Raw genomic sequence first — 21,726 nt, 5'->3', positions numbered from 1 at the left:
AACTTCAAAATGCTGTTTACTTTTTTTAATTGGACTTGGGAAAGCAAACAAGGACAATTGATCAAAAATGGCTTTAAATATCCTCTATCGGTCTTGTTCATAATAATCACGGAACGGCTTGGACCAAACACGACATACATTTCAAGTAAAAGTATAAATTGGACACAATAATTTGTTCGATGGTCATGAGAAAAGGGACATACAGGGTAAGGTCACTTTAGGAAAGTAGATATATTTTTTATACACACGTATAGACTTATATATTCTTTAAAGCGTTAACTATAAAACATAAAATAAACCATTTTGTTCTTAATTGTCAGGCCAACTTGCCTATTTGCGTCCTAATGCTTCAGCCAGCTTCTTCAGCCTTTTCTTCAGCTCAAGGGGAAACTTCTCGTAGCACTTTTTACAAACAGGCTTCATGTCAAACTCAACAAATTTGTTCCTGCAAAAACAGGAAGGATGAGCATGTTAGGACTGCGTATGTTTTGGAGTGCATCAGTACGGCTCAACCTCACTACAAGTCTTGCTTTGCTCATTAACAGCATTAAAGTAGTTTGGGAAACATGACGCAATCCCATCTCCTTCACAACAGCATACGCCTTTATTATCTGCCTGAAATGTTTTATTCATTGATGCTGTCAGGTCTCAATTTTCATGGCAATGCTTTTGCAAAACACTGCAGGATGGAATGATTTGCCCCACTCTTCTCCTCCTTGCACCACCCCCCCATCACATTTAAAAGGTTCTTAAACGCTTCAACATGACTTCCTGCCTTTATCATTGCTGTACTGTCGAGTAATCCGCAATTTGCAATTCCCTCTTTCTGCTCCAACACATCAGACTGAAATTATGCTGCAGGCCCCCAAATTTGACGTCTTCAAGACTGAATGACAGCGTGTGCGATTACGGCAATCAAAATCAACCAAATGGAGGTGCATTTCAAAGCCATTTTTTCTTCCAATTACAAAGTGCCAAAGAGGTGTTTTATGATTCTCTCCATCACAAGTACTTTGCTGCCATGTAGTGGGGTCTCGCTGTACTTTAGAAGGTTAAAACTGACATTGAAAAAGAAAAACCAAAAAGGTATGCGTGCATATTATAACGAGTCATGCATATTCACGACGTGGAGGAAGGCGGAAACCGCACCAACCGGCAACGTGCAAAAGTTAAGATCTCTACTGAGAAGCGGCAGATTTTTTCTTGCGCTCGCGCCGGGCCAGTCGGCGTTTCAACTCCTCCGGAAAACACTCGTAGCAACGCTTGCATACGGGCTTCAGGTCGATTTCGACAAACTTATCTCTGGGCCGCGCACATGAAGCATGTAGAGAGTTGAGAGAGGAAATCGGGAGGGACAAGTGAGAAGATGGACAGAAGAAGTTGAGTACTCTAAGTTAGCTGGCTGCAATTGAAGGTTATTGGTTATCACAAACACTTACTTGAGGGTGAGCTTTGTGTTGCAGGTGGAGCAGGAGAAACAACTGACACACCAGGCCTTGTTGAGAGCGGACACCACTGTGGAGGAGAAAAATATTCCGATTTTTTTTACCCCCCCAAGATTTCTATGATCAATACTTACCATCACCCTCAATCACACGGTTGCAGTGGTAACACACATCACCGAAAAGCTTGAAAACAAAAGCATAAAAGTCAGATATTTAACGAGAGGTTGGATTTTTACGTTGGGCGCTTTGTTCAAACCTGGTTGTAATGCGTTTCGCAGTAAGCCAAGCCCTTCCTTTCATAATGGCGATGGCCGAGGAACGGCTTCTCGCACTTGGCGCACACAAAATGCTGCAGGCACCAAAGTTCCAAATGAGCTTCTGGGATGAATTTGAAAACAGACTCGCAAGGGGCCGAGCTCCCTCACCTCAACGTGCCACTGCTTGCCCATAGCATTGACAACACGGCCCTCGATGGGTCTCCTGCACGCTCCGCAGATAGGCACGCCCATCTTGTCGTGGCACGGCAAGCAGAAAAGTTCGCCTTTCAGTTCCCTGGCTTCAGCTGTCAGCTCCTTCCTGTGGACAGTACAGGACGGTATTGTGAATATCCAAGCAGGCACGATAGACGAGCTCCGACATTCTACCGCGGAGAGTACTGACCCGCAATTGTTGCAGTTGAAGTGGTCCGGGTGGTAAGGGTCATTCTTAAAGATCAGTGGTTGCTCTTCGATGATGGCGTGGCACTTCTGGCAGATGTACTTGCCGAGACCACGAGCCTTCTCCCGATTATGGCACGGGCGACATAGGTGCCTGCACATTTCGAGAAACAATTATTTGTCTTAACTGGAGACATACCATTGTTTGTATTTGTATTTCTTAGTTTAAGCCGACAGTTTAGCTATGCGAGCTTTGAAAATAATAAATTAGATGGTGTGCAAACCTGCCAGCATTTTTGACAAAGCCCACGTCAGCCAACACAGACTGGCAGATGTCACAGCAGAAGCAGTCGGGGTGCCAACTGTTGTTCATGGCCTTTATGACACGACCGATGATGAATTCACCTGAAGGAGATCACAAGCGATAGATTCACGAGACAGAATTGTTCTTCTCCTGGCAGTTTTGATAAGCAATTCACTGGGATTGTGCTTTTTACAATGTTATCAGAGGAACAAAACTGCGAACTGAAGTTATAACGGCAAAAAAAACTGATGATGAATTTTATATAGGAAAGTTCAAGTGTGAGTCATCAATTGTTTGGAGTCCTCTCAAACAAGCTGTGTCATCTTGTTTGCCTTATTAGTATTCATTATGACTGCAGTAGTTTGACACTCACCACATTGACGACAGCAGGGAGCAAAGAGCATCTGAAAGTCGTGCTCACAGTATTTTCTGCCTTCAAACTGTAAAAACAAAAAAGATCCAAAGGAGAAAATGCATTTTGAGGGAAAGATTAATGCTTTCTGATGAGAAATGGAATACTACCTCATAGAAGAGTCCCTCCGGAAACTGCTGGAAACACTGGGCACAAACGAAGCATTGTTCATGGTACAACTCTCCATTGCTGTTGACAATCTTCTCAGTGGGAGCAAAGCCACTCTTGCATCGTTCACAGGCCGCACTGGCCAGGGCATTGGCGATGCTGTTGCATGACACAAGAAAGTAGTCATTAATACACAACAGGAAGTAAAATGTAGTCAATTAAAGTAGGAATGTTTCTGATTCAATGCTTTTCTTGCACCACATAATTTGGTGAGGAAGAGAAGCTCAGGGATGTGGCTGAATTTCTGTGGCCTCATCTCTAAACTAAAAAAAAAAAAACACGTACAGACTTTGTCTTGACACGGACACATTAGTATGAGTAATTACTCTTTTATTACTTCCCGTCCCTACATATTCAATAACACAAACCAAAGTTTCAGGGTAGAGATAACTTATTAGCATGCTAACTGGCTAACATTTGCACAATAGATAAAAAAAAGTCTTTTGACGAAGAGTACATTTCTTTTCCTAATCAGTCCATAATTGACAAATCGTGAGCATATTCCAGCGTTATTACTACATCATACACGTCTCGTCAAAGTGACGTGTAGCTTTAGCTCGCGCTAGCTCTTAAATTAGCAACCGTGAATGCTAGCAATGTTGACGGTGTTTATGTTAACACTCACCTGCCCGTCATTCCGGCCACACCCAGCATCACCTCTTGACATGCAAGATTATCGAACCGTATTTAGTTAACTGATGTGTTGCTTATGATCGCGGAACTAGTTTTTTTTTTTTTTTTTTTCCTGGGATGGGGTGAAGCCTTGCCACTGGCGTCACGCCACGTGAAGAGACTTGCCCGCTGGATCAAGATAGTAAATACACTCCCCTTCGCCACCGCCCCGATTTGCCGATGTGCATCGAATCGAACCGGTTTTAATTGTTCTACTTCAGAAGAAGTTGAGAATAGAATCGTCTTTTATTGGGGAAATATCTAAAGCAAATGCCTCATTATTAATTATATCGAGTCGTCTTTCTTCTCCAATAATTAATACTTTAAAATATTGAGGCCGATTATTAGCAGAAGTATACTGATTATAAATTAATTGACTGATTCATTAAAAAAAAATCTTATAATTAACCCTCAGATGTATTTCAATGGGTGTTAATTATATGCAGGTTTCCTTACGTACTAAATGTATGTAAAAGTACTTTTTTAAAGATTTTTTGTCATGCACAAGTGCACATACCTTGAGGATGGATTTTCTAGCTGTACTAAAACAGATACAGTGACAATATTTATATCCACCAATGGTATGTATTTATTAAGACATTATAATGTATTGCAAAAAAAAAAAAAAAACAGAATCCACTGCCGAGGTCATGGACACATACCCATGTGGCAACTGGGGAACATTTGCAAATAAATTACTACAAAGGCTGATTGTCAACCTTGAACAGGCAAAGCGGTACAAAAAATAGATGGAAGGTTTCAACACAATGATTTAAAGGGTTCTTTCATTGACCGGTCCAAGGGTGACGTCCTTCAGTGAGTCCACAAATGTGCTGCGTGAATTTTAAGACTTAATCCAGTTACGTTCCCACTCGACCGCTAAGAAAATAGTGAAACATGAAAACATCTCACTAAAGCAATACATTTTCATCAGTCATCTTGTTATTGGAGCACTGATTTACGATGATTTCCATGATTGAATTTGAATTGCATATTAACATCATTCAAGCATTGGGGTTATTTTTCCTTGGATTCGCCAAAAATCCCAACATAACTTTTGAGTTGTACAAAAGAGATGCTCTCCACTTGATGATGCAGTATATATAGTTTTGTTAAAGGCCCTCAGTTTCATACAAACATGTACTACATTCTGAGGACGGAACATTTCAAAGATTCTGAAGCTCACACTAAACCAACATCATCCATCCACATGCATTTCAAATCATGTTGAATGGCTATCAAATATGTTCAGGGTGCCCTTTAGAATGACCTTCATCTTAAATATTTGGAATTCATCATAATGAGTTCATTAATAGATAAAACGGCGCGAATGAAAATGGCCAAATATGCATATGTACACTCAAGAGCTAAGGATTGTGATCATTCATTGGAACCAAAGTGCATGTGTGTGGAGATCTCAAATTTGTAATACTGGGAAAAAAATGAAAAAAAAAACATGCATACATGTGATCACTCTATATTGCTAAGTGCCATCCGTTGTATTATCTGTGAACTGGTTACCTAGTATTTAACCACCAGGCCTAGTTCACCCCTAAACATACTCTGAAAGTTTAATCTCATCAACATGTTATTTTTATATCTCTCAAAGTGCTTTGCAAACGGTTATTAAAAGTGATTAAGCGTTCGTTCACACGGCGCCAAAGGTTGACAGTATGTATATAGCCAAAATTAAAAGCGTAACTGTTAATAATTCCAAATTCAAGGATTCTCCATTATATCAGGTTATGGTTTTATGATTCAATAAATACACTTCATGATACAACTGCCACAATGTGCCCTTCGATTCCAGACATTTCTGTGATTTGCGCAGAAAAGGTCATCCCTAAAATCTGCACCCTGACAAATCTGCACGTTGCTCCGAGAACAAAGTGCTGAATGTTTTGTCGAAACAGAAACATTTAAATATATATAAATATACATAGAAAATATATACAAATCGTGTGGACAACTTGAAAATAATTTTACAAGATTTCTTTTAGAGCCCACATAATTAGATTCATTATTTTGCCCCTGTGTCTTAATATATCTTATGGTACAATTAATATTCTCTCAAAGAAATCTCTACGCAGCTTTCAACGCTCACACGACTTCACCAGGTGGGCATCATGTCAGGGAACCAAACGCGACCCAGATGCTTGGACACCTCCCAGTGGATATCATCCAGCCCGTAGCGGTGATCGGGAACCAGCACTTCTTCCATGATTGACAGCTGGCTCAGTCTGTCGCCGCACATCTTGACAAACTCCACAAAGGCGCTGCAGGACACTTCGCACTCCCCCAAGCCGATGGCCGACAGCTGCGTGCAGCGTTGGGCTATGCGGATCAGCTCCTCATCCAGCGGCCGCAGCCCGTTAGCGCACACCACCAACTCCACCAGGCGCGGGCAGGTGAGCCCGACGCGGCCCAGCACGTCTTTACTGACCGAGCGGCCGAAATACAGATGCGTGACGGGCAGTTCGTCGCGGAAGAAGGGGCCGAACTCGTCCTCGTAGAGGAAGAAGTACATGACCAGGTTGAATTTGGGCGAGTGGCGCACCATGGCGTCCCAACTGCTCTTCTTGATGGTATGGAACTGCTGGCCCGGATTCTCACTCACCACGTCGATGCGCAGGTGCTCCAGGTGAACGTGCTTCTCTGAGGAAAGGGCGATGAGGAGCTCGTCGCTGAGCAAATGGTAATTGAGAGCCAATTCTCTCAAACCGTGGCACTGATCGGCCACACAGAGGATGCCTGAGAGAGAGGAGAAGGCGACTTACAATTGCGCAGGAGGAAAGACTTTTTTTTTCAATTTGCATTTCGGCCCACAAACTATGCACTTCATTTTAAATTTGTTCAGAGTTCAGGCCCGACAGAATTGATCTCGCCTAAGATGGATCGCTGCACCTACTTTGCGCAGCGATAGCGCAATTGTTGTAGATCAATGGAATAGTAATGACAATTCATCACGAGGCCTTATCCCTTAATTTGTTCTTTGTTGTCAGTACCTGCGGGTGACACGTGAGGACAACTGCTCATTTTCAGCAGTTTCAGCGTGTCGCTGTTATTGGCCACCAGGACTTTGAGGGAGGGGTCGTCGACGGGCGTGTCATCAATCTTCAGGGAGGACAACGATTTGGAGTTCACGAAAACCACCGTCAGTGCTGAGATGAAGTGAGACTATTGAACAGATACAAAAAAAAAAATCTTAGTTTACATAAATGTGCGTGGTGAAAGTCATAAACTACTGACAACGGTGAAGGGGAGAACGGAGGACAATGTGGACGATGTCATTATTTTCTTCTCGCTATGCTTTAACGATACCTTATCGTTGAATTTGAATACGATAAAAATTGGCCCGCTCACTCGTGCTTTCTTAAAAAAATGGTGCATACCTTAAACATGGTCAAGTTATGTAAACTAATGAGCACGAGTGTACATTTCTCTAACTGGCATAGCTGAGCCAGGAAAAAATTTCAATTTCAGCTCAATGCTGAGTGCCGTCTGGAAAAGTGAAGAAATATACTATAACGGGTTCACAAAACCAATTTGAAGCTTCATTTTCCCATCACCAGATTCAGCTGACCTTAGGCAGCTCCATGAAGCTGGGCCGAGCAGTGGAGATGAGGCCCAGTGTTTTCAGCGAGCAGTTAACAAGCTGAGAGAGGATGTCGCATGCCGCTTCTGCCGATTCTCTGCTGCTGTCCACCTGTTTCGGAAAAGACAGACTCCGACATGAGATGTGACGGCACAGCCGCAGCGGCATCTCTCGTCTCTCCTGATAGACGGTGGGTACCTTGAAGCTGACGTACTGCAAGTGGTTGGCGTGCCTTTTGATGATTTGTTTAATGAGGTCGGGGTGTGTAGCCTTCAGGTAGCTGCTAGCTGGCTGATTCAACTCAAACTCAAAGCATCTCCACAGCTCAGGCATGTGAAAAGCGTGGTTCCAGCCCCGGCACACCTGCATACAATAAACGGATGCAAATCACATCAGGTCCTGGTACAAGTCTGGGTAAGTGAAATAATCCACTCAAAAAATTAAGAATGACTGGGGACTTGTGTACCTGAGAAGCGTAGGCTCGATCCAGCAGAGGCAGATACTGGAAAATGTGGAGAAGGACTTCTTGGGGTAGCAATTCCCAGTGGACCACTTCTTCGTCAAGTTCTGCATCCCGCCTCTGTTTACGAGCCCGCTTGAGAGTCCCGCTACTGGTGCCGCCCCCATCCTCCTGTTTAGTTCCCTGGAGACCTCGTTTCATCCTGGAGGGTACATACAGGTAGACTGTCGTAATTGTAAAAAATCGTAAAATGTCCTTGATCAGATAATTACAACATTGAAGTAATGGAATTTACATTATTATATATTTACACATTCTTGTTATACAGTAGATTATTAATCATGACAAGAAAGGATTTTCTGTCTTCTATTCTGTCACGACGATTTTCATAATATTTTATTTTGAAGGGCGATCGGGGGATAATGATATTTAGGCTAACATATTGAGTGCTAGCATAGCAACCACTCCTCTGACCTGATAATGATAGCGGGGTGGACACGCCTCCCTTTGGCTACAACAAACACGAGCGTCTCATGACCAATTCATAAACAGCACGTTATCTTAAAGTCGTTAAAACCGTTTCCGGTGCAAAATGCAAACACTGTAGTTTTTCTCAAAATGACTGCATTAGTAATTTGCTTACTAACACCACGAGTTAGCTAGCTCACTCGCATGTCATGTAGCTGAGTCAAGACATTAGCAAGCGCGTTCTGGAAAAGGATTCATATGAAATTGTCGAGTCACACGATGTTTAAGGAAAAATGTATATTCAAAGATCTTCGATTTACCTGATTTCACCGTTTGTGTAAAAAAAAAAAAAAAAAAAAAAAAAAAAAAGCTATCCGTCTGCGTCAACCAGGTCCGACACAACTAAACTGCGTTCGGGCTGCCCTACCGCTCAAAAACATTGATCCATAAATCGTCGATCGAAAGATTGGTAAATTTTAGCGAGGATTGAAGTTTTCCAGACGTCGTTTCGTCTCTAAAGCCGTTAACCCAGATTCGTCACGAAAGCCTGCTTCGGTAGTTAGTCAGGTTAAAGATGGCGTTTGTTTTGCAGGCAGCTCGAAGCCAACCAACCGACTGCTTGACCTGCTTGCGCTTACAGCCAAGGGTCAACAGGAGGCGCTAAATCACTCAAAGAAATTCGCCTCCAGATTAATCTAGAAATTTAATTTGCAATTTAAAAGTGCAGATCATGGAGTCCAGACCAACAAGTGTTTAGTTTTGAATTTATTAAATGTAATGGTTTTGCAGATTGAACACTGCATCCCCATTGTAGACCATTTGCAAAGTGACAGAGGTACAAACTGCTGATGCACATAACAGAACACAAAACACAACAGCATGTTTTTTTTTTTATTCCCAATTATTTAAAGTCTTGTCATGAATGATGACAAAAGATCACATGAAATCAACATGTACATACTATAGTTTGTGCCTTTCAAAAGAAATACTGACAACTCTTGGAGTGTGGATCCAGCTTTAAACACTTAAGATTGTTTTGGGGTAAATCCACTAATCTCACAGGAACTCAAATACTAATGCCAGATCGTAAAACATTCCTCAAAAGAGCTATGGAAAATGTTCTTAGAAGTTTGTATATTTTGCTTTAAAGTATGATACATTTTCAAAACAGAGTGCAACACTTCAAATACAAAAGTATTTCAATTATTTGGTGGGCATTAGATTATTTGTTACATTATGATTGTGATTTCAGGTATTTGTCCCGAGTAATATAGCAATGCCACCTTCCCTTTTTAAATGTTTGAAGTCAGTTACAATTTAATTAATCATGCTAATTTTGAGGTGAATAATCATCAATAGGGAACCCTGTTGTTAATTACAACAACCACAACTTAAGGCAGAAGGTAAAGAGTAAAAATAGCCTTTTCATGTCACAATTTCAATTTAGCATCTAACATTGATGCTTGTTAGATTAGTAAGGCTAATGCAGATATGAGTTCTACGCATGTTACGATATATTCTTGCATTAACTCAGTTTGTAACAGAACTAAGACCTGCTGAGTGAAACCAAAAAGTAAAGACAAAGCAACAGTGAAGCTCTAGTTGTGTAGAGTCGGTGCTGTTTATTATCAAATTATGAAGGGACAGGTCATTTAACTTTTGACCTTGTTATTCCCACCATCTCCCAAACTTCCCTCTTTTGCCACAAACGTCTGTCCGCCGTCCGAGCTGCCCACAGCAAAGGATGCTTTGCTCTCGTCCCCAAAGTCATCAGCCGTGTCAAAAGCCAGCACGTCCGTCCCGCTTTCTTTTGTTGCTTCCAATCAAAGATGACACTGACACCGAGCGTGACGGGCCAAGGCTCACGTGTGGTTGTTGCTATTAGGTAACTGTCTCTTTGTTGGCGTGTTTTTCACTCTTTGGGCGGCGCAGTGTGTGTGGACTGGCACGCCACCCGGCAGACACACCACATCGGGCTCGCTGAAGGTGTTGTGGCATAAGTGGCAGCCCTTCTTTGTTGACACGGCAATTGGCTTCTTTGTCTCTTTCAGCTGGAGGACACAAAACATTTTTTTTACATCCACTATGTCTGGCTGCATGGATGGATGGAACGAAGCGCTCACCTTGTCGTGCAGTACTTGAAGGTGTTCGGAGCGGGCGAGCCCGAGAGCAATCTGGGACGTGCGGGAGGCGTGCATACTCGCCCGAATGGCTCGACCCAGAAAGGGCCGTAGCAGCTGCAGGGACCAGCTTTCCGGCAGCATCCTCAGCACGTGGACGGGATCGAAAGACTCTCCGTGACGATTCAGGAGGTCAACCGCTGCCATTTCTAGCTCGCTGCTGTCATTGCACACTGCTGACTGGGATTTATTTGTGGTGCTTTTGTCAAGATATATCCCCAAGAGGCGGTGGAAGAGTTGCTGTCTGTAGGCGGAATCCTGACAAGCCGAGGCCCAAATGCAAAAGGCCTCGGCAGATTGGAAGTCTCTCAGCTTGTGCACCAAAATGTGGAGAGCTTTATCGTGCTCCTCCAACTTTCCATGTAGAATTGCACATTCCAGCAGCAGTTGCTCACAGTTTTCTATTTTACCTAAACACAGAAGAAGAGAAAAAAAAAGATGTGGCCCCATCAAACAGAAGAGAGCCTTCATCAAAATGCTTCCACGATGATCTCACCTAAAAGATACTGAACTCTGTAAATATTGGACTCCCTGAGAAGAGCCTGGAGTTTCTCTCTGGATCGACTGAGCTGCTCTTCATTGGTTGGACACTCTGACAGTAAAGAAAAGACCCTTTCCAGGTATAAGACTGCCAGATGCGTGTGGAATTGCTCCTCCTACCGACAAAAATCAGAACTGCAATTTACCAATTTGCAATTTAAAGAGCCTCACAAATAGTCTGAACAGTGGCACTTATTTTATAGGTTTGCATGTTAAAATAACTAGAAAAAAAAATCCCCCTAAAAACTTTCATGCTGTATTTAAAAAGTTTGAGAAGATGCTCCGTTTCTGTCCCCATCCAGAAGATTCAGCGAGGGCTACCTCAATCCGTCGTTCAAGCACCAGGTGTTCCAAGTAGAGAAGAAGAGCCTCCCTGTGCTTTTCCAGGAATGTAATGGCGTCATCAGGATTCAAGTCTGACTGACCGGCACACCTCTTAGTGAAGATTTGGACAGCTGTCTATGAAGAAAAATGAATGCCTGGGTTACCATTGTAACTAAATTCCACGAGACAAGGAACTAGTCATCTGCAAGCAACTAATAGAGGTTGACCTACAGTGGGATTCTTGTGTAGAGCCCAGTTTGCATACTTCCACACAAGGTCCAGATTGGCAGCGGAACTGAGAAAATCGACAATGTACTCAAAGAGATCAGGTCTCGTCGAGTCTTGCAGTTCCATGTCTGCAACCCGAATCCACATCTGGACATCAACAAAAAAAAGGTGCATCAATAATTCTGTCCTGTCACATCAGTGCGGCGTCACGGTTTGCTTTTACCTGAAGTGCTGCCGGATCCTGATCGTTAGAGTGGTAAAGCAGCCCGAGTGCAAAATATCTGCGACAGGGAAGCAGGAAAAATCTTTAATATATATATTTTTCATATTGTATGCTTAAAAGTTGACAGAACCCGTACTAGGGTGGAAATTGTTCCAGATGACTCTTGAAAGAGAAGTCAGGTACCCCATCAATTAAACATTAAACAAAAAGTCTAAAGTGCAGACCAGTTTCAGTTTTATGGTAAAATATTGGTAACCTGTTTCCTGAAAGGAAAGGGATGGAAAACAAAAACACACAGAGCATAGTACACACTTCTGATATTTCTCCAGCCAGGGTACGCAGTCTGCGAGCAGGCAGGCGTTGTCTGATGCTAGCAGGTCGAGAAGGCTCTCGTGATTCTGTTCGGCGTATAACTTTAGCAATGCAGTGTCCACATCCTCTCTGCAACCGTTAACGTCCTCCGTGTTTCGAACCTGCAAAGTGAGCAACGTGTGTCAAAGGCACGTGGATGGCAAAAAAGCATTAACGCTCTGAGAATAAATTTTCTGTTACCTCTGTCAAATAAGTGATGAGGAACCTCTTGCATTTCAACACTTTGTCCTGATCACCCTGTGCCAGGTGGTTGAGATCCGCAAACTCGTGGAGAGGAGGATGGCAGCGAGTGAAGGATGAAGAAGCTGGCAGTAGCAGTGGGTAGAGTGAAATCAGCTCGCGCACATCCAGCTGACCTTTCCTGCCAAGGAGAAGAACAAACGTAAGTGGCGGCCTGCCTTTGACAACTCTGTGCCGTATAGAAACCTTTACCTGAAATGTTCTTTTGCGTCGACAAACTCAAGTTGGCCAAACTGGATGAAGCCTGCCTGTTGTTGGATCCTTTTGTACAAAATCTGCGAACAAAATTAGGAGAAAAAAAAATATTATGTTGGGTTGCACCGTGTGCATCTTTTATTACAGAAGACAGCATAAAGAGACTGTTTATTACCAAAAACCTTTCTTTGGGAATATTTCGTTGAGCTCCCTCTGTAAGAACAAGTGCCTCCTCCACTCGATGGCTGGCCAGTAAGTCCTGGATCTGTCTCTCCAGCGGCAAGGGCACCATAACATACACAGCTTTAGTAGACGCCACAATCACCTTCCCTTTAAAAAAAAAAAAGCAGCACTCATGGGTCAGAACCCATCTGCCCCACATCCTGTTTGGAAAATGAGGGAGAAAAAGACTCGATACCTTCAAAGTCTTGCAGAATGTGTCCATCCCTGAACGACAGTGTCTGTTTTAGCTGTTGATCCAACATGCTGTGGACGGTGATGAAGCTCTCATCCAAGGCCACCACGTACGGGAAGCACACAGCCGCACCGATCACACTCTCGGACCAGTTGACGGGGGCTCGTTGAGAAGCCCCTTCGGCGTTGGCAAACATTCCTGGTGGGTGGAGACGTGAAAAAGACTTGATATATCGTACGAAGGGAGAATCATTCACTCCACAACCTACCAAGACCACCTGGTGCGGCCAAGAGGAACTCCTCCCGGGCGATCCTTTTGACGATAGGTCTTCGCTCGTCGCTGTTGTAAGGGAAGAGATCTTGGGCAGCTTCTGTTTTGTAGTTCAGGATCATGTACTGCGTGGCCAACGCCAGGCACAGGAAGTAACCATCCAGACTGACGGCACAGGGTTGCTCCGGTGTGCTCACCTCCTTGAGCAGCTGCACCCTGTCTTCATATACCGTGTAAATTTGCACTGTCCTACGCTTCGAAGAAAGGACACCCATCTCCACGCAGAATGGATCGCCATTCACCGGGTTCTCATTAATGCAGAATGACGTCACGCCTCTAATCTTGACATCGCCTCCCGATGCTGACGGCACATTTTCCAGCGTCACCATGTCCACAAGAAAAAGTATCCCGTCGCAAAGGACGATGAGACGCTCCAAAGCGGAGGCAGCCCGCAGCTCGGCCACTGGTTTCTTAAGGCCTAAGTATTTGTGCAGCTGCTTCTGAGCCGAGTAAGTCAGTTTCCCTTTGGCGGAAGTGAGCTCGTCCAGCAGGAAGTGATGGATGAAGCAATCGTTGGTCCCCACATACAAGTGTTTCCCGCAACATTCTAAACATTCTATGTTGATGCGAGCCTTGTCGCCCATGAGGAGGTCCCGCTCCACCGCGGGGATGAGCTCGAAGGCCTTCACGCTCATCTTGGTCAAGGCATTGAAACTAGAGGAAGAAGAATGGCAGGAATCATTTGATCTGTTCAAGAATGATCAGTATGGCTATTGATCACACTTAGTGATTCATATCACTGCTGAATTGCATTTTGAGCAAATTTGAAAGGACTATATTACATGTGGGCAAAAAGTAAGTCAGAAATTAAAGCCGTTTTTGGCACTTAGTAGCTAAAATACATGCAGTTGATCTACTGCATGGTTTCCTTGTAATGTATGTACACTCCAGAGTTTAGCTAGGTCCAAAATCTGATGTAGCCTAACAATATGACAATTGTTCCTTTTATCCTTTCAACACTATTTTGTATGTCACTTATGACTGTTTCTTGTGATGTTTACAAGCTACAGCACACATACAAACAGAAGCTACGCCCTCAAATGCTAACGTTAGTGCTAGCTAGGCTGTCAAAATCATGGAGGCTAAGTTCAGTCACGGGATTGACTTGTTGACGTTGGTAAAACGTGACACAATGAAATTGAACAGCGTGGCAAGTCGACACATTCGTGAGGAAATCTTACCTTGTTTTTAATTCATTGAAGACGAAGCTAAGGTTAGCCTCTACTGAATGGTCTGATGCAAGTGCTAGCAAGCATTTTGTGACTGGCCATGTTTTTATTTATTTATTTTTTTAATAATGTGATCAAACAGGTTTACACGCAAACAAGTAGAATGACACTTGCATGAACAAATACAACGTTTCCAAAACAGCCTTTTTTCCCTGAAGACGATCGATGTGTACCAACTCTCTATCCAGTTTCCCTCATGCTTGCTGGCATAACTTACCGATCAGACGTCCTCACCGAGAGAGACTGGAAACAGAGGGATTTAGCACTACAATAATCACAAAAGCTAAAGACAGACAAATATCAACAGGTCCATTTTGACAGGTGACTAAACACCGCAGGGATATGGCATGAATGGGGGCGCTAGATCGCGTCAACCCAGAATTAAACACCGCCCAAAGCATCCACTCTCACTTGAGCTGACTCTTCAGAGTTGCATTCAAGACCATTCAGCAACAGGAAATCCGTGTTCCTAAATCAATCGTTTGCTTTCAAAAAACAAAACTCGAAGAAAGAAAGCCCCGATAATTAATTACATTACGTGCACTTTTCATGTTATCCTTTAAGGTATCATCTAAATGTATTCATAAAGTTTATGTGTCATGTCTTGAGAACACTTATTTCCAAAGTGCACTTGAACGCAATTCGCTTCCTTATCACCCAAGATGCACCTGTCCAAATGAACTGAAAAGCCATTTTGTTGTGCAAGCTAGTCGTTTGGGCAAAAAAAACAAAAACAAAAAGAAAGAAATCGTCTCACTCTTGTCAGCATGAATAACACGGACTGATGACACAAACCCGAATCATTACGCGGATTCGATTTAGTTTCGCTAGCTCAAGATATTGAAATTTAACCAACTCGTCAAACGTTTTGTGGATTAGCACTGATGCTAATGCGTCGCGGCTACTACCTCAAGTATGCTACAGTTACAGAAGCACACTGTTAGCTAGCTAGCTGCTCTTTATTGTTTTATTTGCTTGAGTGACCTAACATTACTCAGGGTTTTCCTCGCAGATGTTCTGTATGAAGACCGTGGCATATTTTCTTATCACCAAAGATACGCGGTTCACGGAATACGCTTTATATGGTAACTAGACGGCTGGGCATTCAAAGGAAAAACTTGGCAAAAACACTTGGAAGGAGCAAACGTTAAGCTTTAGAGCTAATCTGATCATGGCCGAAGACACCAGACAGGAGAAGAGGGCCAACTTCTCGGCTTTAACGGACACCAACGGGATGACCAGGACATCCTCCATGTCTTCTGGAAAATCTGGCACTTCCAAGAAATTAGTAATTAAAAATTTCAAAGGTATTGTTCTCAACATCATGTTAGCTACAGTGACCCCATTTATCATTTAAAGACAGAATGACTACTTCCCATCTACATATGATTTTATAACTGGTGCACATATGGCAAATCGGGTAGTTTCTCATTAAATGTATAAAATTCAAATGTTTTAACTTTAGATCACGCTAATGTTGTTGAGGTTTGTGTACGAGCCATTTTGAGCAATGCTGGATAGTTTTGTGACTCATGTACACGTGTTGAGTGTCATCCTTATTTTATTAGAACTCAATCGTTTATGAATAAACAATTGGAACGCTACTACTGGGATCCTCTCTACAAGTTGATTATTTGTACTTTCCTCAAAATATTATAGCACACGATTACTTATTCAGTGGAGTTTGACCTAACTATCAACGTTTAGCGGAAGTGAGCAATAAACCGGTGTAATTTAAATAAGCAAATGATTTTTTTCTGATTACAGATCGGCCCAAATTATCCGAGAACTACACAGAGGACACTTGGTTGAAACTGCGAGATGCAGTCAGTGCCATCCAGAACAGCACATCCATCAAGTACAGCCTTGAAGAGCTCTATCAGGTTTGCTGTCATTTTATTGCAAGTTTATCTGTTCCCTTTCAGTCAGTTTTGAATGAAATGAAATCCTTTATATCCATCAGGCCCGACTGATAATTTGATTTTTCTTTATTTTTCCGTTTTGTCGAAGGCTGTGGAGAACCTGTGTTCGTATAAAGTCTCGCCCACGTTGTACAAGCAGCTACGGCAGGTATGCGAGGATCACGTGCGGGCCCAGATCTACCAGTTCAGAGAATATCCTTTTTTTCGTCTTGCTCTACCTGCTGCAACATCGACGTTCTTGTGAGTCTCGACAATGGGATTCGCTGTCTTTCGGATCCGGACTTATTGCAGAGACTTTTTGCTTTTAACATTGGAGGATCTCAGTCATGGTGGTAAATTAGCAAAATAATGTAACCTATGCCCATGAGGTATGTCCATATTTACCGGCTGTTGAATTTTTGGTCAATTCAAAGATCCTTTTTCCTTAAGATGGAGTTCACAGAGTCTATGGACAACCTGTCTTTCCTGAAGAGGATGAATCGCTGCTGGCTGGATCACTGCCGGCAAACTGTAATGTTTGATCAGCTTTTTGCTTTTTTATACATTTTAACTTTTGAGTGTACATAACATACTATGTGTAATGCGGATGTTTTCTTTAGATAATGATTCGAAGCATCTTTCTCTTCCTGGATCGCACGTATGTGCTGCAAAGCTCCTTGCTCCCCTCCATCTGGTAAATGTGACTCCAGCACTCACTCTGTTGAGGTGAATGATAACAACTTTGGTTATTTGTGCCTTTTAGGGATACTGGGCTGGAACTGTTCCGTATCCACATCATAAGTGACAGCGTTGTCCAGAAGCGCACCGTCGACGGCATTTTGGAGCAGATCGAACTGGAGCGCAACGGCGAGACAGCTGACCGCAGTTTGTTGAGAAGCTTGCTGGGAATGCTTTCAGACCTCCAGGTAGACAACTGAGCGCCACGCATACTGAAAGCAGCCCTTTTATTCTCATCTGATGCCTTTGTAGGTCTATAAAGTGGCTTTTGAAGAGCGATTTCTGTCTGAAACAAATCGCCTGTACGCTGCGGAGGGACAGCGTTTGATGCAAGACAGAGACGTGAGTGGCGTCTGTGATGTCGGCACGGACGAAAGCCGGCGCCACTATTTTGCATCAATGTGTGTTTTCCATGCCACCAGGTGCCCGAGTACCTGCACCATGTGGCTCGTCGGTTGGAGGAGGAGAACGATCGCGTCGTGAGCTACCTCGACCTGAGCACCCAGTAATACTTGCATTTACGTTGTCAAAATATCAACTCATTTCAATCCAGACAGTGAGAAATATTTGTCATCAGCTTTTGTGTCCATGTTTCGTTCCATTTTCTTTTTTTTTTTTTTAGGAAGCCTCTCATTAACTGCGTTGAAAAACAACTTTTAGGAGAGCACATGTCCACAATACTGCAAAAAGGTACGTTGGCCCACAAATATTTGATTTATTCATGTGCGTTATATTGAAAAGGTTTCACCATTCACCGATTATTCCGATGAGCAATTTTAATATTAAAATATTAAAGGGCAATTTACTTGACATTGTGACAGGATTGAGCATTCTTCTGGACGGGAACCGTGTGACGGAGCTGGCCCTCCTCTACCAACTGTTCAGCAAGGTGAAGGACGGACTGTCCACTTTGCTGCAGTTTTGGAGGGACTACATCAAGGTGTGCTCATGGCTTCTTGCCACCCACACACACGCACAGCCCACTCGCACTGCCCCGTTGACCTTCTACTATGTCCTTCCTCTCCGTAGACCTTTGGCGAAGAGATTGTTTGTACACCGGAGAAAGACAAGGACATGGTACAAGAGCTGCTGGACTTCAAGGACAAGATGGACAATGTGGCTCAGAGCTGTTTTGCACGGAGCGAAGGCTTCATCAATGCCATGAAGGAGGCCTTTGAGACGTTTATCAACAAAAGGCCTAACAAGCCCGCAGAACTCATCGGTATGTTGGCTTAAGAACGAGTTTGACTTAAAGTCAATTCCTTCAAAAAAAACCTCAAAATTAATTGTTGTACTCTCATTATTTTCATGCTTTATTTGGAAGTTCTAGGTTACATCATCCAAGGTTTTTTTTTATTATTTAATCGAACTTCAGCATTTATTAACCGTCAACTTCCATTCCAGCTAAATACGTGGATTCGAAGCTAAGAGCCGGTAACAAAGAGGCAACAGAGGAAGAGCTGGAGAGAATTCTCGACAAGATCATGATCATATTCCGCTTCATTCACGGTGAGTGACACATTTTTAGTGGCACGTTGAAAATGAGTTGTGATGCTACTGTGGCAACGCGCATCACAACATTCACCGTGTTGTCTTGTTTTGTCATCCAGGAAAAGATGTCTTTGAAGCGTTTTACAAGAAAGACTTGGCCAAGCGTCTGCTGGTTGGCAAGAGTGCTTCTGTCGATGCTGAAAAGTCAATGCTGTCCAAGCTGAAACATGGTAAGCCAAGATGTCATTATTACAAATTGTAAATTTTGTACATCCTTCAATGGCAATGCTCTTTTTATACCATAAAACATGTTGTAGTGCTCATGTTTGTGCTGTTGACTTCCTACAGAATGTGGAGCAGCATTTACCAGTAAGCTCGAAGGGATGTTTAAGGACATGGAACTCTCCAAAGACATTATGATCCAGTTCAAGCAGGTGCTGTCCACATGGTGCTCTTTTAAAAATGTAACCTGCCGATGCCACAAGGTCATATCAATTTGTCCTCTTTCCTCTCAGTACACGCAAAACCAGAGCGAGCCAAGCAATATTGAACTAACCGTCAACATCCTGACCATGGGGTACTGGCCTTCGTACTTGCCCATGGAAGTCCATTTGCCCTCAGAAGTAAGTATCTGATCGAGGAGATATTCAAGTTGTTTTTCAATCTTTGACAAAAACCATATTGCTTACACTTCACATCATATCTGACCTTTCCAGTACTTTTTTTTTTTTTTTTTTTTTAATATAGATGGTAAAACTCCAGGAAGTGTTTAAGCTGTTCTACTTGGGGAAGCACAGCGGGAGAAAACTGCAGTGGCAGCCCACACTCGGCCACGCTGTGCTGAAGGCAGAGTTTAAAGAAGTAAGTTCATTTGTCATTGTAGCTCCGAAGAATTGCCCTGAAAACTTTCTTCGGAATCCCCCAGGGAAGGAAGGAGCTGCAGGTCTCCCTGTTCCAGACGTTAGTGCTGCTGATGTTCAACGAGGGTGAAGAATTCAGCATGGAGGAGATCGGTACCGCCACGGGTATAGGTTAGTGGTCTTCATTATTAAGGAGGTGATTGAGTAGACACACCCTGAGGGATACCTTCTCGTTTGCCTACTCTCACAGAAGAGGGCGAGCTCAAACGTACATTGCAGTCCCTGGCCTGTGGAAAAGCCCGCGTCCTCAATAAGATTCCACGGGGGAAAGACGTGGAGGACGGTGACCGTTTCAGTTTCAATAACGATTTCAGACACAAACTCTTCCGCATCAAGATCAACCAGATCCAAATGAAAGAAACCGTAAGGAGACGTTCCACGTCGCGGCCATTCCGCAAATCAAATCTTGCTTTGCTATGAAATGACATTTCCCCTTGTAGGTAGAGGAGCAGGTCAGCACCACAGAGCGGGTGTTTCAAGACCGGCAGTATCAAATTGATGCCGCTGTGGTACGCATCATGAAGATGAGAAAGACTCTGAGTCACAACTTACTCGTGTCGGAGCTCTACAACCAGTTGAAGTTCCCCGTCAAGGTGACTGATCAAAATCGCCTCCCTCGGTACACGTCCATGCACGCTCACGACTGACTCACTTTTCTCCCCACAGCCTGGCGACTTGAAAAAGCGTATCGAGTCCCTCATAGACAGAGACTACATGGAGCGGGACAAGGAGAGTCCGAACCAGTACCACTATGTCGCCTGAGGGGAGGGGGCAGCACTACAAAGCCATGTATTCGTCAAGTGTACGAACGGCTGGCCCCACGATCCTTCAGCCACCAAGTTTCTTCTTGGTGCCACGATATTGGGCACAGCATCCAGATGATTTATTGATCCTGAGTCCAGACTTGCCTGGGTTTTGTCCCACATGCGATGGCTCCGGAGTTAAGTCTGAGAGGAGGCTGGAGGTGTCCAAAAAAAAAAAAGACAAGCACTTTCTTTTCACTTTGCTTCGTTTTACTGCTGTGGGAGGGGATGGTTCGTTTGTTTTTCCCTCTATTGCTTTGCTCTGAAATCATTTCAGCGTGATTTTTTTTTTTTTTTTGGGAGGGGTAGGTGTTTTATTTTACTTGTTTAAGTTCTTCCCCAAGACCCCCGCCCTCCTTATAAAGTTTGTCAAATCCGATTGTTATGTGGAGAAAGGTTTGTGGCTGATGACAATGCAGGTGAACTACTTTGGACTATTTTTGAGGGTATCTTGTTCGTTTATTCAAATTGCTCTAGTGTCACGTGCTGTTTTTTTTCCCCCCCATTTGAAATTATTACTAGGTTGTTTTCAATGTTCCAATGACAAAAGTAAATAAAAGCACATTTAATGAATGACTTGGCACCTACGTGCTGTTATTTTCCAGGAGGATTCCGCTACAGTTTTTTATCTACATATGAAGCGCTCATTGTGAAACTGAAAAATGGTCGGCAGAGCAATGTGATTTCAGTTTCTAAATTGGCTTGTCTGCTGTTCAAGATGTGTGAGGAGAATGTTGCAGGATTATGCCAAGTGTTGAAGAGCAATATTAAAAGCAGTCTGCCTTTCTGCTGGGGCTTTACACTCCCTCGTGAATTGATGCCTGTCAGCTGACTGACCACACGACATGCACTTTGGAGCTGTGTTGTGTGTATGAGTGAGACTGGACTGCCATATGCTAACCTCATGAATATAGTCATACAATGAGTACAATAATGTGAATGAAACTTTTATTCATTTCTCCTTTTATAGAGTTCAATTAATTGTCCAATATTTGTGTTATATTAATGCACTCACTGGAGTTATGTATGGGGTGTTGTCAAGAAAGCTATTCCAGAAACTCACGCAGTGTTGATGCGTAAATTCTTCAAAGAAGCATGTCAAGAAATTGAAACCACCACCAGAAGATGACATTAATACCCCACTATAGATGAGTTGACCATTTGTGGGAGACACGGCCGTGTTTTGTGCAACCAACCTTTTTTCTACTGATTATAAAAGAACAGGAAAAGGCCGGATGTTTTTTTTTCCCCAGGACATGGCCTACTCTGTTTTTTGTTAAAGTTTGGTTTATACTCTATATCCTGTCAGCCTAATAATAAAATATCAGCAATGTCCATATTTTAGTTCAAGGGTGTCAAACTCATTTTTATCATATCGTATAAGTGTGAGCTTATGCAAATGTATGAACTCCACCTA

General features: G+C 43.2%; 4 protein-coding genes across 5 annotated transcripts; 1 reads left to right on the top strand and 3 right to left on the bottom strand.

Annotated features, from left to right (window-relative positions):
* Nucleotides 1-10: 10 nt before the first annotated feature.
* LOC148401068 (LIM and senescent cell antigen-like-containing domain protein 1) lies at nt 11-3,790 on the bottom strand. 2 transcript variants are annotated; one of them, XM_088370244.1, is made up of 10 exons: nt 3,611-3,787; nt 2,928-3,084; nt 2,779-2,845; nt 2,386-2,506; nt 2,106-2,255; nt 1,871-2,021; nt 1,702-1,794; nt 1,580-1,628; nt 1,440-1,515; nt 11-445 (listed from the first exon to the last, which is right to left on the bottom strand). In XM_088370244.1, exons 1-10 carry the CDS (start codon nt 3,637-3,639, stop codon nt 331-333), a joined length of 1,008 nt encoding a protein of 335 aa, XP_088226370.1. In that variant the 5' UTR covers nt 3,640-3,787; the 3' UTR covers nt 11-330. The 2 variants fall into 2 exon arrangements, with proteins under 2 accessions (XP_088226370.1, XP_088226371.1); XM_088370245.1 differs by lacking the exon at nt 11-445 and adding an exon at nt 505-1,302 and having other exon boundaries at nt 3,611-3,790.
* A 432-nt stretch (nt 3,791-4,222) lies between these two features.
* Nucleotides 4,223-8,807, bottom strand: LOC148401067 (F-box/LRR-repeat protein 3-like). Its single transcript, XM_088370243.1, has 6 exons — nt 8,501-8,807; nt 7,719-7,914; nt 7,451-7,615; nt 7,241-7,363; nt 6,663-6,834; nt 4,223-6,408 (listed from the first exon to the last, which is right to left on the bottom strand). The coding sequence occupies exons 2-6, from the start codon at nt 7,911-7,913 to the stop codon at nt 5,768-5,770; spliced, it is 1,296 nt and encodes a 431-aa protein (XP_088226369.1). The 5' UTR covers nt 7,914; nt 8,501-8,807; the 3' UTR covers nt 4,223-5,767.
* Nucleotides 8,808-8,927: 120 nt separating this feature from the next.
* On the bottom strand, nt 8,928-14,866 carry tgfbrap1 (transforming growth factor, beta receptor associated protein 1). Its single transcript, XM_088370239.1, has 13 exons — nt 14,674-14,866; nt 13,166-13,881; nt 12,901-13,095; nt 12,658-12,812; nt 12,480-12,562; nt 12,228-12,408; nt 11,988-12,148; nt 11,676-11,733; nt 11,456-11,599; nt 11,222-11,359; nt 10,857-11,016; nt 10,304-10,770; nt 8,928-10,231 (listed from the first exon to the last, which is right to left on the bottom strand). The coding sequence occupies exons 2-13, from the start codon at nt 13,860-13,862 to the stop codon at nt 10,043-10,045; spliced, it is 2,628 nt and encodes an 875-aa protein (XP_088226365.1). The 5' UTR covers nt 13,863-13,881; nt 14,674-14,866; the 3' UTR covers nt 8,928-10,042.
* Nucleotides 14,867-15,117: 251 nt separating this feature from the next.
* Nucleotides 15,118-20,882, top strand: cul4a (cullin 4A). Its single transcript, XM_088370240.1, has 20 exons — nt 15,118-15,763; nt 16,224-16,339; nt 16,467-16,571; nt 16,820-16,888; nt 16,978-17,051; nt 17,121-17,283; nt 17,348-17,437; nt 17,518-17,600; nt 17,718-17,785; nt 17,917-18,035; nt 18,125-18,317; nt 18,500-18,604; nt 18,706-18,816; nt 18,935-19,020; nt 19,102-19,209; nt 19,334-19,447; nt 19,512-19,617; nt 19,697-19,869; nt 19,947-20,099; nt 20,173-20,882. The coding sequence occupies exons 1-20, from the start codon at nt 15,628-15,630 to the stop codon at nt 20,266-20,268; spliced, it is 2,268 nt and encodes a 755-aa protein (XP_088226366.1). The 5' UTR covers nt 15,118-15,627; the 3' UTR covers nt 20,269-20,882.
* The last annotated feature ends 844 nt before the right edge of the window (nt 20,883-21,726 follow it).

Source organism: Syngnathus floridae, chromosome 3 (genome assembly GCF_059516105.1).
Source record: "Syngnathus floridae isolate MCC-2025c chromosome 3, RoL_Sflo_1.0, whole genome shotgun sequence".
Classification (NCBI taxonomy): domain Eukaryota; kingdom Metazoa; phylum Chordata; class Actinopteri; order Syngnathiformes; family Syngnathidae; genus Syngnathus; species Syngnathus floridae.
Note: the sequence above shows the minus strand (reverse complement) of the source record. Positions and strands in the feature narration are given on the sequence as shown.